Source organism: Bufo gargarizans, chromosome 6 (genome assembly GCF_014858855.1).
Source record: "Bufo gargarizans isolate SCDJY-AF-19 chromosome 6, ASM1485885v1, whole genome shotgun sequence".
Lineage (NCBI taxonomy): Eukaryota > Metazoa > Chordata > Amphibia > Anura > Bufonidae > Bufo > Bufo gargarizans.
This window is the reverse complement of record NC_058085.1, coordinates 286,223,074-286,241,421: the sequence shown is the minus strand read 5'-3', so window position 1 is coordinate 286,241,421 and position 18,348 is coordinate 286,223,074. Positions and strand designations below refer to the sequence as shown.

At 41.8% G+C, this 18,348-nt stretch overlaps 1 protein-coding gene across 1 annotated transcript in view; it reads right to left on the bottom strand.

Annotated features, from left to right (window-relative positions):
- NTSR1 (neurotensin receptor 1) overlaps positions 1-14,772 on the bottom strand; it is a 200,347-nt gene extending 185,575 nt beyond the window's left edge. Inside the window, exon 1 of the mRNA XM_044299243.1 lies at positions 13,840-14,772. Coding sequence (XP_044155178.1) covers positions 13,840-14,529 — 690 coding nt within the window. The 5' untranslated portion in view covers positions 14,530-14,772. The remainder of the gene's footprint in view (positions 1-13,839) is intronic.
- Between the last annotated feature and the right edge of the window lie 3,576 nt (positions 14,773-18,348).

Genomic DNA, 18,348 nt, shown 5'->3' with positions numbered 1-18,348 from the left:
GAGAAGACCAGGAAGTGGTAAGTACAGTGCCTGGGGAGCACTGCATTCACTGCCTCCTGTACTAATGAGTGCTTCCATAATGGAAGCACCCATTAGTATTCACCCCATAAGACTCACTGACTCTTTCACCTCACTTTGGGGGAGTCTTATATGGTAAAAAGTATAGTATTTTTCTTAGAGATAGATCATATTTTTATTAAATATGATCATATCAGATTTAATTACGGAAACATTGATATCATAGTCATATCTAATATGTCTATTCTTCAAAAAAATTCAGTTTTACATAATTAAAGCATTTTTGAAAAAAAAATATGTTTTTGCTCACTAACAGCCTTTTTTTTGTCTGGTGATGGTCTTGTGTGTCGACTTGTTTTTGCAGGATGAGTTGATGTTTTGATTGGTACCATTTTGCGGTACATTGATTGCTCGATATTACACTTTTTGTGAGACAATGTGACCAAAAAATGAAAAAAACTGTTGTTACGGACACAGCGATACCCAATATGTCAAGCTTTGTTAATTGTAAATGGCTTGATGAGCGGAAAGGGGTGTTTTTTTTAACTTGAAACTGTCATTTTTTTATTTTTATAAAACACTATTTTTTAAAGCGGTACAATTTCTCTCTTGCTTTATCTCTCTCGCTGTCTCTCTTCTCACCAAAATTCAGTGCTACAAATACCTAACTGCAGAGCGTAGTCCCCTAGCAGACCCGCAGTCTGCCTCCAATGTATGTCTTGGTGCTTGAACTTCCTATTCTCCCTGATAAGGATGCATTCACATGACTGTATGTGTTTTGCAGTCCACAAAAAATATGGATAACGTCTGTGTGACATCTGTTTCTTTGTTGGACCCATTGTTATAATGCTGATTCTTGTCCACAAAATTGACAAAAATAGGACATATTTTATCTTTTTTGCAGGGCTGCAGAATGGACATACGGATGTGGACAGCACACGGTGTGTTGTCCGCATTTTTTGAAGCCCCATTGAAATGAATGAGCCTGCATCCAATCTGCAAAAAATGTTATTCAGATGCAGACAAAAAAATCTAGTTGAGTGAATAGGGCTTTAGTATGCTATGGAGTCCAGAAGTTTTGTACAGGTTATCTCTACAGTCTTTTAAGCACTCACCTCCTCTCAATGGCTGATATGCTGCAATTAGATCCTAGTTGCTTCCTCAAAGGCTGTCTTAACGCTTCATATCCTGCTATTTACTTCTGCTGGCATGTATAACCCAGGGCTGTTTCTTGCTCCCTATGGTGAGGGTAGAACAGTTCCAGCTAGCAACTGTCTCTAGGCCAATTAACCGATTGGCAGCAGCAGAAAGGGAACACATAAAAACCTTAAATCCCACATATTTTAACCCCTTTAGCAGTAGTTCTCCGACACACTGCACTTAGCCAAGAAAGTAGCTACAAAATTGTTAATTCATTAGGAGGTCTGTAAGAATATTTGTGATTCCTGAGGGATCAGTTTTGTCTCTATATTCAAACTTTTTAATGCATTGAGGTAGGCTCTTTACCTAAGTTAAGTAGCCATTCTGTACATCCCTTAGCTTATCACATGAATGCACGTAAAAAATAATTATGTTTTTGGAGTTTTTCTAAGTGCATCTTACAACCAGTCAACTGAAGAGGATCTGCTGTATACATAAATGACACATCAAAGCCTCAAGGAGAGCATATTAAAATAGCATGAAAATGTCACAAACACGATTGTTGCATTTGTCACATATCCTCCTCAAGTGCATTATGGATACAGAGAAGGATTGCACTGACTAATCTACAAAGACTAAGGGTAAGTTCAAACCTATGTTTAACTGATTAGGCAGGCTGTTCCACCAGATTCAGCCTAGCCGGATTCCGCTATTCACTGCTGTACCCCATTGACCTTAATGGGATTTGGTAGGGGATCTGGCCGCCTTCTGGAGAAATGCTGGCTTTTGGCCAGACCAAAACCATTGAATGCAACGATTTTTGTCTGGCTGAAATGTTACTTATGCCTGAAAGCATCTGGATCCCCACCTAATCCCGTTATAGTCAATGAGGTCTGTCAGTAAACGGCAGTATCTGACTAGGCTGGATCTGGTAGGCTGTTCTTCGCAGGAACATCTTGCTGAATCTGTTTTATGCAAGTGTGAACCTACTCTCAGCTACAAGTCTCAATTCCATAGCACTCCAAAAATTTCCAAAGCACGATTATCAACCTTAGCTTATACAAGGACAGTTTTAGGGAGTGGCCAACTGCCTAGGATCTTCATTTTCTATATGCCTCCTGAGAGGACCTTCAGGACAAATCTGAGAGCTAAACAGACAATTAATTTAAGTGGATTGTGGCAGTTTTTTGGAGGAGAAAAGTTGAACATTTTGGTGCATGCCATACTTGTGCTAAGATCTGTGCATTTTCTCTCACATTTCACGTTCTATTTTGAAAAGAGACAAGAAAAGTGTGGGTGTGAGAAGGATGTTAACCAGAAAGGAGCCAGGCCATCTGTCTCACAGATTTATTAAAAATTACAGCAAAAATTATAGGTTGAGTCTACACCTGCTAATAACAAGCACAGGTTTCAATTTCTTTTGTTATAACAGCCCAAGATGCACCTATGAAAAAAAGATGCATTGTACATTAGCTTAAGACATACACTGCCTGTCCAAAAAATAAGTCGCCACCTGGCTTTAACTAAGCAAATAGTTATGAGCCTCCTATTGGATAATTACTGCATGGGCGATTATCTTTCAGCTGGCAACAAGTTATTTAACCCCAACTGGTGCAATGAGTTTCTTCTCATTTCTTAAACAACCATGTTCAAAGACACATCTCGTGGTCGTGGAAAAGATGATAGTCTGTTTGAGAAGGGTCAAATCATTGGCATCCATCAAGCAGAGAAAACATCTAAGAAGATTGCAGAAACTACTAAAATTGTGTCAAGAACTGTCCAAGGCATCATTAAAAACTGGAAGCATAGTGGGGACCCATCGTATTTAAGGAAGAAATGTGGCGGGGAAAAAATCCTGAATGATCGTGATCGGCGATCACTTAAACGTATGGTGAAATGAAATTGAAGAAAACCAACAGTAGAACTCAGGGCTATGTTTAATAGTGAAAGTAAGAGCATTTCCACACGCACAATGGAAAGGGAACTCAAGGGATTGGGACTGAACAGCTGTGCAGCCGTAAGAAAACCACTAATCAGTGAGGCAAACCAGAAAAAAAGGCTTCAATTTGCTAGGGAGCATAAAGATTGGACTCTGGAGCAATGGAAGAAGGTCATGTGGTCTGATGAGTCCAGATTTACCCTGTTCCAGATTGATGGGCGCATCAGGGTAAGAAGAGAGGCAGATGAAGTCATGCACCCATCATGCCTAGTGCCTAATGTACAAGCCTGTGGGGGCAGTGCTATGATCTGGGGTTGCTGCAGTTGGTCAGGTCTAGGTTCAGGAACAGTATGTGCTCCAAGAATGAGGTCAGCTGATTACCTGAACATACTGAAGGACCAGGTTATTCCATCAATGGATTTTTTCTTCCCTGGTGGCACGGGCATATTCCAAGATGACAATGCTAGGATTCATCGGGCTCAAATTGTGAAAGAGTGGTTCAGGGAGCAGGAGACATCATTGTCACATATGGATTGGTCACCACAGAGTCCAGACCTTAACCCCATTGAGAATCTTTGGGATGTGGTAGAGAAGACTTTGCGCAGCAGTCAGACTCTACCATCATCAATGCAAGATCTTGGTGAAAAATTAATGCAACACTGGATAAAAAATAAATCTTGCGACTTTGCAGAAGCTTATCGAAACAATGCCACAGCGAATGCGTGCCATAATCAAAGCTAAAGGCTTTATTTTGGTGGCAACTTTTGTTTGGGACAGGCAGTGTATAAAGACATATAAGGCATATAAAGCAACAGTTTTAATAATTATCTCAGACTGTGCCTAGCAATGTGCTCTTTGTCTTCTGCTCTGATCTATATAGCGGTATTACATGAGCACTGTATGGCAATAACATTTGGACGATGACATTTACAGCTGACTTTCCACTGCAATAGCTGTGTTTGTTAAAAACGCTAGTCCTGGCTGTTTAGCTCCTTAGATCCTGCGGCTAATAGCGACCGTGTACCTAAGTGGTTTGGAAAAGGCAGGGGGCTTAAGGAATATCGAACAGAGACCCCCAGGCCTGCTTTGGCTATATGCTTATTTGGCTGCAGAGGGTGCTAGCTGTTGTGAGAAGTGCACCACAATTAATGGCTATGTACACCTTCAGAGGCAATTTTTTTATGCATGTTACTCATTTTTGGCTAAAAATCTTTTTTTCAATTGGCCTTTATTATAAGTACTGAGCTGTTCTGTCACAAAGGGTTAACTGTTTTCTATCCGGTGACTGGTACTTTCACTTAAACTTTGTGCCAGTCATCTAATAAACCTTATCTCTAAACTACTAGGAGGTCATAAACACTTATGTAACATAAGAACTGAGCTATAATGAGATATAATGGTCTGACTGAAAAGACAGGAAATCCAAAGGGTGCTACTAGAGCATCTCCGCTGTGTACAGAAAAAAGGATGCCAATATCTCATATATATATATATATATATATATATAAAAATGAATTTCTGTCTGTCTGTCCGGACGTTCTTTGTGCGCGACTAAACGACTGGACCGATCTTTACCAAATTTGGCACAAAGGTACATCAGGTGTCCAGGAAGGTTTTAGAGCTCTCTAGGACGTACAGTTCCTGAGATATTCCCAAAATATAACCCACATTAGCCAATACAAGCCTGCAAGTCTTTCTCTTCAAATCCAAACTGCCATAAACACAGTTTTACTCCAGGTTTCCATAACAACCCAGCCAATTTTCTTTACTGCTTAAAGGGGCGGGCACTGTGGAGGTCACTGTTTTTAAAGGGGCGGGAACAGTGAAGGTCACTGTTATTAAAGGAACGGGCACTGTGCAGGTCACTGTTATTAAAGGGGCGGGCGCTATGAAGGTCCCTGTTAAAGGGGTGCGCACTATGAAAGTCACCGTTAAAGGGGCGGTCACTGAAAGTCACTGTTAAAGGGGCGGTTACTGTTAAAGAGGCAGTCACTGTGAAAGTCACTGTTAAAGGGGTGGTCACTGTAAAAGTCACTGTTAAAGGGGCGGTCACTGTGAAAGTCACTGTTAGAGGGGCGGTCACTGTGAAAGTCACTGTTAAAGGGGAGGTCACTGTGAAATTTACTGTTAAAGGGGCGGTCACTGTGAAAGTCACTGTTAAATGGGCGGTCACTGTTAAAGGGGCGGTCACTGTAAAAGTCACTGTTAAAGGGGCCATCACTGTTAAAGGGGTGGTCACTGTAAAAGTCACTGTTAAAGGGGCGGTCACTGTGTAAGTCACTGTTAAAGGGGTGGGCACTGTGAAGGTCACTGTTAAAGGGGTGGTCGATGCTCAAGGGGCGGTCACTGTTAAAGGGACCGGCACTGTGGAGGTCACTTATAAAGGGGCAGGCACTTTTAAAGGGGCGGGCACTCTGAAGGTCATTGTTAAAGGGGCGGGTACTGTAGAGGTCACTGTTATAGGGGAAACTGTCGATATCTTTTTATGACACACGGAAACATAAAATGAAATAGATGAACTATACCCATGCAAAGCTGGGTCCTTTTGCTAGTTTATAATAAAGACCAATTAAAAAATTATATTTATCTTAAAATGAGTACAATGCAATAATAAATAAATACCCCCCAAAGGTGTACATAGCCTTCAAATGAGCTGTCCAGGTTCTGAAAAACATGGCTGCTTTCTTCTAAACACAGTGCCACACCTCTTCATGCATTGTGTCTGGTATTGCAGCTCAGTTCAGTTTAAGTGAATGAGCTTCCATACCACAGACAACTTGTGGGCAGGTGTGGCACTGTCTTAGGAAGAAATCAGCTATGCTTGTATAACCACTGACAATCCCTTTGAAACAGATCTGAGAATGACAAATAATGGACCTGTTGTGAAAATAAAAAAAACTCACCTTGTCAGAGCATGCCAGGCTTCTGTCCCAACTGTTCCCGTTCGTTGCCAGACCCAAAGCGTGAAGTGCTATCCACATGTACCCCAACACAGACAGCCAATTAATGGCCGTAGCGTTGACTCGAGCAAGAAGGGCATATGAGCGCCGAGGCACGTCACACTAGTCCAGCAGGGACAGGAGCTGTGGTGCTGGAAACTGGATGCTCCGACAAGGTGAGAGTTATTTTTTTTAATATTATTTTTACAGCATGTCTGCCCGCTCCCCCAAAAAAATAACCCCAAAAAAATAAATATATATTATTGCTAGTTTCATAGAGCCCCGTTAATGGTGCCTAATGTGCCTCTGTACCAGACATACTTTCTTTCCTCTGGTATTTTCTCCTGCTGTGATTATGACTTAGCTCAGTGCTACATGTCAAAAACAAAAACATAATAATGTGCGCTCGCTCCTCAAAGCCATCACAGCTGGGAACAGAAGATTACTGCAAGCTTATGCATAAAGATATAACCTTTAAATGGCTAAAGATTTATTTATGCATACTGCTATTTATAGACGAGGTGCTCAAAATCCACAACTCTATTTCCAAGTGAATGCTATACCATTATAGTTAAGGATACCTTTGGATATTGAGGTTTATGATACCTGCCAGTTACGAACCGTGCCCATTCACAAACTGAAGCTGCCCATATTCAGGTCTATATTTGGAGTGTATGCTACCCTAGGCACGTTTAATGCTCACACCCCCATTAGATCGACTAACGCTACCTATTGACTTGAGGGCATACAGGAGGAGAATGATCAAATCAAAGGAAAACTGGCTTAGTTGCCCATAGACTCTACTTTTATTTTCCAAAAAAGCTCTGAAAAATGAAAGCTGGAATCGGATTGGTTGCTATGGACAACTAAGGGTGGGCTCACATCACGTTTTTCCCATCCGTTTAACGTATACAAAAAACGTAGGTGGTAAACGGAAGCCTCAGACCGATGCCATACAGTGTCATCCGTTCACCATGGAGTTCCATTGTAAAAAAAGTACATTTTTTCTTACCATTCTTTTTAAAAAGTATACGTTCTTTTTACTGGACTCTGCAGGATACAAGAAAGTGGTGTGCCGCATTTTGTTTCCTTTTTTCTAACGTATACGTCAAAAGGAGGCATAAACGGTAATGTGAACCCACCCTAAGCCAGTTTTCCTTTACACCAGTTTTGATAAATCTCACCCACAGTGTCTACATAAAATAATTTTGATCATTCGGTAAAAAAAGGCTGTTGAAAACGTACGTGGTTTTCTGTGATTGCTGTGGCTTTGTGATGTGGTTATTGGCCATGCAGTTTATACAAGTGAAATACATTTCTGTTATATTTTAACCTGTAAAGAATTCATGGCAAATAACCACATCACAAAACCATAGCGAACCCCTATAGAGATGAGCGCGGTTTTAAATGTTTTTTTTTTGTGTGGGTAAAAACAGCTCATCTAAATGTACCCATTGACAGCTGCCAGTAAAATATCAACCTAATGCACAAGTCTGAAGGCATCTCCATCAATGTATTGTGCATGCTATGATTAGAAAAATTAAAGCATGCACCCTTCCAGCTCTGATTTCCTCTCAAGATTCATTCACTCAAATTAAAAACAGAAAGAATTCACACATCGTCTGTGAGTTGTCTGTCCCTTGGATAGGTCAACAGTATCTAATTTTTCTAGGCCAGTGACAACACATTCATCGGTCACGTGGCCTAGGTATAGCTCAGCCCCATTTAAGGGAATACAATGTACGGAGCTGTGCTTGGTGACCACATAGGAGGCCAATGGCGCTCAAGGCGCCGGTCACTTCTCCAATATCTGATCAGTGGAGGTCCCAAGTGTCGGACACCCAGAAATCAGATACTGATGACCTATCCAGAAGATGGGTCATCAGTTATAAAATCTTGGAAAACCCTTCTAACTATTGTTAGTTGTAACTTGCTAGTATCCACATTTTTTTTTAGTTATACTGAAGGGCTTTATGTGTATAAATTATGGAATGGTCTGCCGTGAATCCTTTCTGCTAGTTGGCAATATACATATGGGTCATATACTGGTTTCACCTTTCTCCTCATCTGACTACTCTGATGTCTCCTTATCACTTAGTTTTGCTAATTGCAGCACAATATCAGGAGAAGAAACTCTTAAAATGCCTTCCTGAAGAGATTACTGTTAAACTAGCTGTAGGTAAGCAGTATGAGGATTAACTCTCCTGACTTGTGGCTACAATAAACAAAAGTTATTGATAAGGAGACATGAGAAGCAGCACTAAGGTGAAATAATCAACATAACTCATTGGTTTTCTCTGTGAAGTGCCGCCCCCCATCCTGATGCCCTAAGAATGTGGCCTTGTGTGCCTTGTTGTAAATACGCCCTGCCTATATTCTCTACAGCTACCAGGGCTGGGGTCCTTCTCTCCAAGGACCCAATAGCAGCTGCATTAAGTGCCTATATGAAATCCTTGAAGAAAAGAATCTCTCAACTGGTATGTTGCTAAGTGTCACCTTGTGCCACACAACAGTTCTTTCACACACAGGAAGGTGCCAGTGTTGACTATACAATATATATGCAGTGATCTAGTGGATAACTGCTCAAAGTTAATTGTTTTTTCAGGAGTAAAATGTTGTGATTTATTGCTAAAAACAGTTGTCTCTTTATGTACAGTGTATCACAAATGGTTGTGCATGGACAACAAACAGTTAACACTGGCAGTGTACGCATCATTTCCAAGGTGAAGGGGTGGTCTTGCCCCCCTGACTAGTGGAGAGTCTTAGCTGAGCAGAGCAAGAGGCAAGGCATTCATATGTGGGCTCCTGTCAAGTGGGCCCAAAGAAAAGCCTGATCCAGGAAACATCATTCCTGAGACTGAAAAGCCGCCAGAGAACAACTTAACTGAGAGACTACCCCTGTGGGAAAGAGAACAAACATTCATAGCCGGGCAGGATTAACAGGGTCGATTCTCAGAAAGTAAGGTACTACATGTTTATGTACAGGGATATACACACATCACGTGTCTCCTCTCCTCCATGTACAGGGATATACACACATCACATGTCTCCTCTCCTCCATGTACAGGGATATACACACATCAAATGTCTCCTCTCCTCCATGTACAGGGATATACACACATCAAATGTCTCCTCTCCTCCATGTACAGGGATATACACACATCAAATGTCTCCTCTCCTCCATGTACAGGGATATACACACATCAAATGTCTCCTCTCCTCCATGTACAGGGATATACACACCTGACTAGGCTCCTCTCCTCGATGTACAGGGATATACACACCTCATGTGGTTCACCTCCTCCATGTACAGGGATATACACACCTCATGTGGTTCACCTCTTCCATGTACAGGGATATACACACATCATGTGTCTTATCTCCTCAATGTACGGGGATATACACACCTAACGTGGCTCCTCTCCTCCGTGTACAGGGATATACAGACATCATGTCTCTCCTCTCCTCCATGTACAGGGATATACACACATCAAATGTCTCCTCTCCTCCATGTACAGGGATATACACATATCACATGTCTCCTCTCCTCCATGTACAGGGATATACACACATCATGTGATTCTTCTCCTGATTGTACAGAGATATCCACACCTTATACTTCTCTACAACTCTGTGTACAGAGATATACACACATCAGGTGTCTCTATTACTCTATGGACAGAGATATACACACCTGACGTGGCTCCTCTCCTGATTGTACAGAGATATACACACCTTATACTTCTCTACAACTCTATGGACAGAGATATACACACATCAGGTGACTTCTTTCCTCCTTTTTTTATGTGTCTATTCACCATGTACACGGAAATACGCACCTTGCAGGTCTTGTCTCCTCCAAGAAGCAATTAAACTACTAATAACCTTCTATTCGGTTATATTAATCATACTGATATTAATAGAATGTACCTAGATAAATGTACAGCCCTATTAACCCTTTGTGGGAGGTTTTGTACGTGGGATTTAGACACTTGCTCTTCTAGGTGACATGGTAACGTAATGACACACTGGCACTGTGATGTGTTGCCATGGGGAAAAAACTGATATATAATCACAAATATGAAAAATATCTAATCCCAACCAAGAACAACATACCGTACTTGCCAAGATTTACTAAGCAAAACACATAATCAGAATTCAGTTGTGCCGAGGCACGGATTACATGCACCATATTTATTCATGATGTATGCGGTGGCATAAGCTGAGATGCGAAAATGCCTGTAGCGTTTCAATCTAATTTAATATACCCCATGCCTCATTTTGAAATATTGGGGACATTCTATAAAAGTGTTTGTACCTTGTTTTGTATGTGCATTTTGCCAGATTTTTTGAGGATTTTGTAATCGATACATTTATTAAAGTTCCCCCTCCCAAAAAAAATAAGTCACCTGCTGACCAAATTCAGTTGTAAATTTAGAATTATGGTGTGGATTTGTCAAATTGTAAGATGTGCCAGATTTATATGAGTGCATCAGCTTTTGGTGCAAATTACTGATCTAAACTATAATACAACCCAAGAGGTGTCATAAAGACGCAAAACAAGGTATAACATGCACCAAAATGCCCCAAATCTATCTTCAGCCGCTAGCTTTAGGCTATCTGTATTTAAAGAGGACCTTTCACTAGAATAAAACTTCTAAAGTAACTATACAGGCACGGAGAGCGGCGCCCAGGGATCTCCCTGTACTTACTATTATCCCTGGGCGCCGCTCCGTTCTCCCGGTATAGGCTCCGGTATCTTCATAGTTAGGCTCCACCCAGGGGAACATGTCGGCGCCTCCTTCTCCCATGCTGTAGCGCTGGCCAATCGCAGTGCTCAGCTCATAGTCTGAGAGGCTTTTTTTTCTCTCAGGCTATGAGCTGAGCGCTGCGATTGGCCAGCGCTACAGCATGGGAGAAGGAGGCGCCGGCAGGTTCAACTGGGTGGAGCCTAACTGTGAAGATACCGGAGGCTATACCGGGAGAACGGAGCGGCGCCCAGGTATAACAGTAAGTGCAGGGAGATCCCTGGGCGCCGCTCTACGTGTCTGTATCGTTAGCTTAGATGTTTTATTCTAGTGAAAGGTCCTCTTTAAAGGAAGGAGAGCACACCAGGCACGCGGGTACGTCATATCAGTTGTGCAAAAGCCCTTTACCACATAGAAGCTCCTCCTAGACACTTCCATCAAAAGGACATTACTAATGATCTCTCATACTTGCTTATTACCACAAAAATCTAGCACTAAGCGGCCAAATACACTGGACATTGCTTGTCTCCAGAATCGTGCATGATAAATTCAGACGTTCTAAATCTTGTTTGCCCTAAAATCAGATTCCAGAAGACAATGTGATGGGCCCATACCCTTACCATGAGCACAGTTTTGTACTTGTAATATTAATATGATATACCTTAGCACAACTGATACAATGTATCCTCAGAGGAACATCCTGCCAGACTCCCCTGTTTATCATCCTGGAAGCATATAGACAGGAAAAGCAGGATTTCTTTGCAACCTTATATACAGCCACAGGAAATAAATACCATAGACGTATGTCATATATCAGATAATGATATTAAAATCTATCTTCACAACAGAGAGGATCAATAAGTCACACTATACAAAGCACCAATCTGCTATAGGCAGTTTGCTGCAGTGAGAGACATGGCCGCTGTGAGAGGAAAGTGATAAATCTGATGTAAATGAACAAGCAAGCGCTAATATGGGCCAATAAATTCTCTTATTAGCCATTTGGAAGTTGATAGAAAGAACATTTCAACAATCTTCCACCTGTCGCCCTCCAGCTGTTGCAAAACTACAGCTCCCAGCATGTCATGCAGGCTCAGAACTACTCCCAAATTAGGAGGGCACCATAGGCTTCTTTCTCTGAACTAGCTAAATGGTCTTTGAGATCACAAGGGTTTTGGACCTAAGTGTTTCTGTTATAAATTATAATTCCTTTTCTGAACACAACAAAGAGATTACATGGATTTTATATACTGCATTATGACTAAGGCTACTTTCATACTTGCGTTCGGAGCGGCTCCTATAATGCAAACGTTGGTATCCGTTCAGACGGAACCGTCTGCATTATATTTTACTAAAAAAGTCTAAGTGTAATTTGTATTCAGACGGATCCGTCCAGACTTTACATTGAAAGTCAATGGGGGACGCATCCGTTTGAAAATTGAGCCATATTGTGTCAACTTCAAACGGATCCGTCCCCATTGACTTACATTGTAAGTCTGGACGAATCCGTTTGCCTCCGCACGGCCAGGCGGACACCCGAACGCTGCATGCAGCGGAGCGGAGGACAGATGGTGCCAGACTGATGCATTCTGAGCGGATCCACATCCACTCAGAATGCATTAGGGCTGGATGGATCCGTTCGGGGCCGCCTGTGAGAGCCTTCAAACGGAACTCACAAGCGGAGCCCCGAACGCTAGTGTGAAAGTAGCCTAAGGCTGACTATTCTTGTGAATATATAAACATAAAAATGTTTCCATCTAAACTTGCAAGAATCTGAGCATCCAGTGAGACTTGGTGCAAAAAGTACAGCAGTACAGGCGTGGATAGATAGGTAGATATAGATAGATAGATAGATAGATAGATAGATAGATAGATAGATACAGTAGATATTGAGAGATATATATGAGATAGATAGATAGACAGATAGATATTTCAGAAGAAAGCTACACAGGTCTAGGGTGATGGGTGCTATAAGGCAAAGAACCAAGGCCAATGTTTTGCTATCAATACTATAAAGTCTGTGGTGACAAAATGAAATGGTTCTCTTTATTTAATCTTTCACCGCAGATTTGAGTGTTGCCTCTTGGAGTAAAAGATAGATAGGTAATGAGATGATAGATAGATAGATAGATAGATAGATAGATAGATAGATAGATAGATAATGAGATGATAGAAAGATAGATATGAGATAGATAGATAGATAGATAGATATGCGATAGATAGATAGATAGATAGATAGATAGATAGATAGATATGAGATAGATAGATAGATAGATAGATAGATAGATAGATATGAGATGATAGATAGATAGATATGAGAGAGATAGATAGATATGTGATGATAGATATGATATGATAGATAGATGGATAGATAGATATGAGATACATAGATAGATAGATAGATAGATAGATAGATAGATAGATATGAGATAGATAGATAGATAGATATGAGATGAGAGATAGATAGATAGATAGATAGATAGATAGATAGATAGATAGATATGATAGATAGATAGATAGATAGATAGATAGATAGATATGAGATGAATAGATAGATAGATAGATATGAGATAGATAGATAGATAGATAGATAGATAGATAGATAGATAGATAGATAGATAGATAGATATGAGATGATAGATAGATATGAGATGATAGATAGATAGATATGAGAGAGATAGATAGATAGATATGAGATGATAGATAGATAGATAGATAGATAGATATGAGATAAATAGATAGATAGATACATAGATATGAGATGATAGATAGATAGATACATAGATATGAGATGATAGATAGATAGATAGATAGATAGATATGAGATGATAGATATGAGATGATAGATAGATAGATAGATAGATAGAGCATGAGATAAAGTAGATTTGCTTCCAGTTACTAATATTTAACATTTAGGCAGATGTTTGATATCATACATGTAATAGGACATGGTGAGACAAGAGGTTTACTATGTAACTATGGGCAGCTTCTACTTCTAAATACAAAGGTCTAAGGGTCTGTATCTACTGAAGAGGGGAGAAGCCTCTGTACTCACCTGAATGGCAGTCTTGAATGAAGACATTTCCACAATCCTGGTGCAGACAAGGTGATCTGGGTCGTTCACCCCTAAGCCATAGATTTCCCCCATAGTAAATATCATGGGGGTAGCCAAGAGAAGAGATGCCAGCCAGATAAACGTAATGAGCTTCTTAGTTCGGCTCCTGGACATGATACTTTTGGCTTTGAAGGGGTGACAAATGGCCATGTACCTCTCCACACTGAGGCTGGCAATATTGAGGGCAGTGGCATAAGTGCAGGCATCTCTTAGGAAGTAGTAGCCTTTGCACACTGCGTTACCAAAAGCCCAGGGATGGTGAACCCAGATGAAGTTGTATAGTTCAATGGGCATACTGAGGAGAAGTATGAGGAGGTCAGAGAGTGCTAGGCTTGCCAGGTGGTAGTGGACAGTGCTCTGCAGGTTCTGCAAGGACTTCTTCCTCACCAGGGTATAGGCAGTAACAGTGTTGCCAGTGCAGCCAACTACAAAGAGGAATAGGTATATGATAGTCACCAGGATCTTGGAGTAGATGTCTGTGTTAACATCTAAGTCACCCTCAGCCATGATATGTTGGGTGCTGATGTTTGTAATGTTCATGTCCAAAAAGGTGGGTAGCACAGAGTCCTGAGCCTGAAGAGACTGCATCCCATCCGCCAGAGGAACCTGGAGAGTTGCGTTAAAGCGCATGATGATACCTGGATGGAGCAGGGTCTTCTTGGTCTCAAGTTCAACTGAACTGCTTCTATCTGGTTAAGTGTAGAGAGAAGATCCAGAATGACTCTGAAGCTGAATCTTCGCAAAGGATGACCATCAGCAAGCAGGGAACCTTCACCAGTGGTTGATCTTCGCGAAACAGAGGATACTAGACTTCAGCCTCCTCCAAGTATGTGGAGAACATCAGACAGGACCTGGTGGGAATCTGACTGTTCACCTTCTGAATTACTGCTCTGCCCTTTCCTGGATCCATAGTCGTCTTCTTATTCTTTTCATTCACAGAACCTTCCTCTTTCAGCCCACTCACCAGCCGCCCCTCCCACTCCTCACCAAGCAGTCTCTTCTCCTGGTGTAATGTGCTCACTCTGTAGGCTTCTCTGCCGTCTCCTGCTCCTCTCTCCGCTGTGTCTGTCCCCTCTCCCTCCTTCTTCTCTCACTCATTTCTTCTCTCTCCTCAGTTTCATGTTCACTATCTGTACTTCAGCTGAAAAGCTGGAATGTAAAGCAGGTAAGATCTTCATACAATGTCACTGGTGCAGGGAAACTGTTCAGTAGTTAGTAAGGCTTAGATATTACAGATATTATTACTTGCAAGTCTCTCATCATCCAGTCTTTTGGTGCAAAAAATACAGCAATAGGAAGGGGTGGTGGTGGTGGATAGATAGATAGAAGATAGATGGAGTGATAGGTAGAAGATAGATATTTCAGAAGAAAGCTACACAGGTCCAGGGTGATGGGTGCTATTACTCCAAGACCCAAGGCCAATGTTTTGTCTTCAATACTCCAAAAGAATGAGGCAGCCCTCCAAAGTCTGGGAGAAAAAAATTAAAATATTCGCTTTATTTACATTATCAGTTTTTCACCACACATGTTGGAGGGCTGCCTCATTCTTTTGGAATAAAAAGATAACTAGATAGAGATAGTTAGATAGATACATCAAATGGACAGCTAGATGGAGAGATAATAGACTGAGAGACCTGAAGAAGTAATAGATAGATAGATAGATGACAGATAGATAGATATTTCAGAAGAAAGCAGCACAGATCCAAGTTTGTGGGTGCAGGGGTGCACCACCAATGAGGCCAGGTGAGGCGATCACCTCAGGCAGCACCAGGTAGGGGCAAGAGGGGGGCAGCCGATGGGCCATGGGCTGAAGGGGTTAGGTTAAGAAATTTGCATTGGGAAGTGGGGGGGGGGGTCACCGTTTCAGTTTTCGCCTCAGGCAGCAGAAAGGCTAGGTGCACCTGTGTGGGTGCTATCACTCCAAGATCCAAGGCCAATGTCTTGTTAGCAATACTCCAAGAGAATGAGGTAGTGCTCCAAAGAGAGAGATAGACAATTATATGATGAGATAGTTCACAGGACGACAGTTTCTGTAGTCCAAGGTCACCGTTAGTGTTATGTCAGTATATAATATACATGAAAGTATTGCTGTTACATATAGTAAAAAAGTATTTAAAAAAAATTAAAACCAATACTCAAAATAGAGACGTGTGATGTGTGAATATTCCTGTACATGGAGGAGAGGAGACACGAGATGTGTGTATATCCTTGTACATGGGAGTGAGAATACATGTGATGTGTGTATATCCCTGTACATAGAAGAGAGGAGACATGTGAAGTGTATATCCCTGTACATGAAGGAGAGAAGATGTGATGTGTGTATATCCTTGTACATGGAAGTGAGAATACATGTGATGTGTGTATATCCCTGTACATAGAGGAGAGGAGACATGATGTGTGTATATCCCTGTACATGGGAGTGAGAATACATGTGATGTGTGTATAGCCCTGTACATAGAGGAGAGGAGACACATGATGTGTGTATATCTCTGTACATAGAGGAAAAAGGATGTTATGTGTATATATCCCCGTACAAGGGGGTGAGAAGACATGTGATTCAGGCTCGGACTGGCCCTCAGGGGTTCAGGTGAATCCCCCGGTGGGTCCCTGAGCAAGGTGGGCTCCTAGTTTCCCACCCCCTGCACAAGTGGCACATAACACAGTAGACTTACTGCACTACATACATACACTCACCTAAAGAATTATTAGGAACACAATACTAATACTTGGACCCCCTTTTGCCTTCAGAACTGCCTTAATTCTACGTGGCATTGATTCAACAAGGTGCTGATAGCATTCTTTAGAAATGTTGGCCCATATTGATAGGATAGCATCTTGCAGTTGATGGAGATTTGAGGGATGCACATCCAGGGCACGAAGCTCCCGTTCTACCACATCCCAAAGATGCTCTATTGGGTTGAGGTCTGGTGACTGTGGGGCCGTTTTAGTACAGTGAACTCATTGTCATGTTCAAGAAACCAATTTGAAATGATTTGAGCTTTGTTACATGGTACATTATCCTGCTGGAAGTAGCCATCAGAGGATGGGTACATGGTGGTCATGAAGGGATGGACATGGTCAGAAACAATGCTCCAGTAGCCCGTGGCATTTAAACGATGGCCAATTGGCACTAAGGGGCCTAAAGTATGCCCAGAAAACATCCCCCACACCATTACACCACCACCACCAGCCTGCACAGTGGTAACAAGGCATGGTGGATACATGTTCTCATTTTGTTTACGCCAAATTCGGACTCTACTATTTGAATGTCTCAACAGAAATCGAGACTCATCAGACCAGGCAACATTTTTCCAGTCTTCAACAGTCCAATTTTGGTGAGCTCGTGCAAATTGTAGCCTCTTTTTCCTATTTGTAGTGGAGATGAGTGGTACCCGGTGGGGTCTTCTGCTGTTGTAGCCCATCCGCCTCAAGTTTGTGCGTGTTGTGGCTTCACAAATGTTTTGCTGCATACCTCGGTTGTAACGAGTGGTTATTTCAGTCAACATTGCTCTTCTATCAGCTTGAATCAGGCGGCCCATTCTCCTCTGACCTCTAGCATCAACAAGGCATTTTCGCCCACAGGACTGCCGCATACTGGATGTTTTTCCCTTTTCACACCATTCTTTTTAAACACTAGAAATGGTTGTGCGTAAAAATCCCAGTAACTGAGCAGATTGTGAAATACTCAGACCGACCCGTCTGGCACCAACAACCATGCCATGCTTAAAATAGCTTAAATCACCTTTCTTTCCCATTCTGACATTCAGTTTGGAGTTCAGGAGATTGTCTTGACCAGGACCACAAACCTACATGCATTGAAGCAACTGCCATGTGATTAGTTGACTAGATAATCGCATTAATGAGAAATAGAACAGGTGTTCCTAATAATTCTTTAGGTGAGTATATATTCAATGTACAGCACCTCAACCAGCCTGTGTTCTTATAAAACACTTGATAGATTATTATAGAAACTCCCCAGTGTATTATTATAGACACGATCAGAGCTGAGATGACTTCTAGGTATAGAGGAAAGCTGCCAGTGTCCTCTTCTCCCCAGGACCTACCTTCTCAAAGTTACTGCAGGGACCCCCATATTCAATCATCTGGTAGCATCTTGCTGTGTGAGCAGGTAATATCTTAATGTATCCGTATGATGGGAGTCCAAAATAAATGTTACTGGTGGGTCCTAGGCATCCCAGACTAACACTGATCATAGTAATGCCCTTACAGATCTAAGCTGCAGTGTTTAGCAGGACTAACAATGTGTTTCTACATCAGTGCATGAAGCTGACACTTACTGTACCTGAGTGCACAGAGCAGGGCATGGAGGCGTTACACTGTGTCGGTGACTGAGAGGGTGAAGATTCTGGTTCATCTGCAGAGCAGAACTGGGGGTGCAGCACTGGAAATGATGGGTTCACTTCACACCTAAAACACATATTACTGACA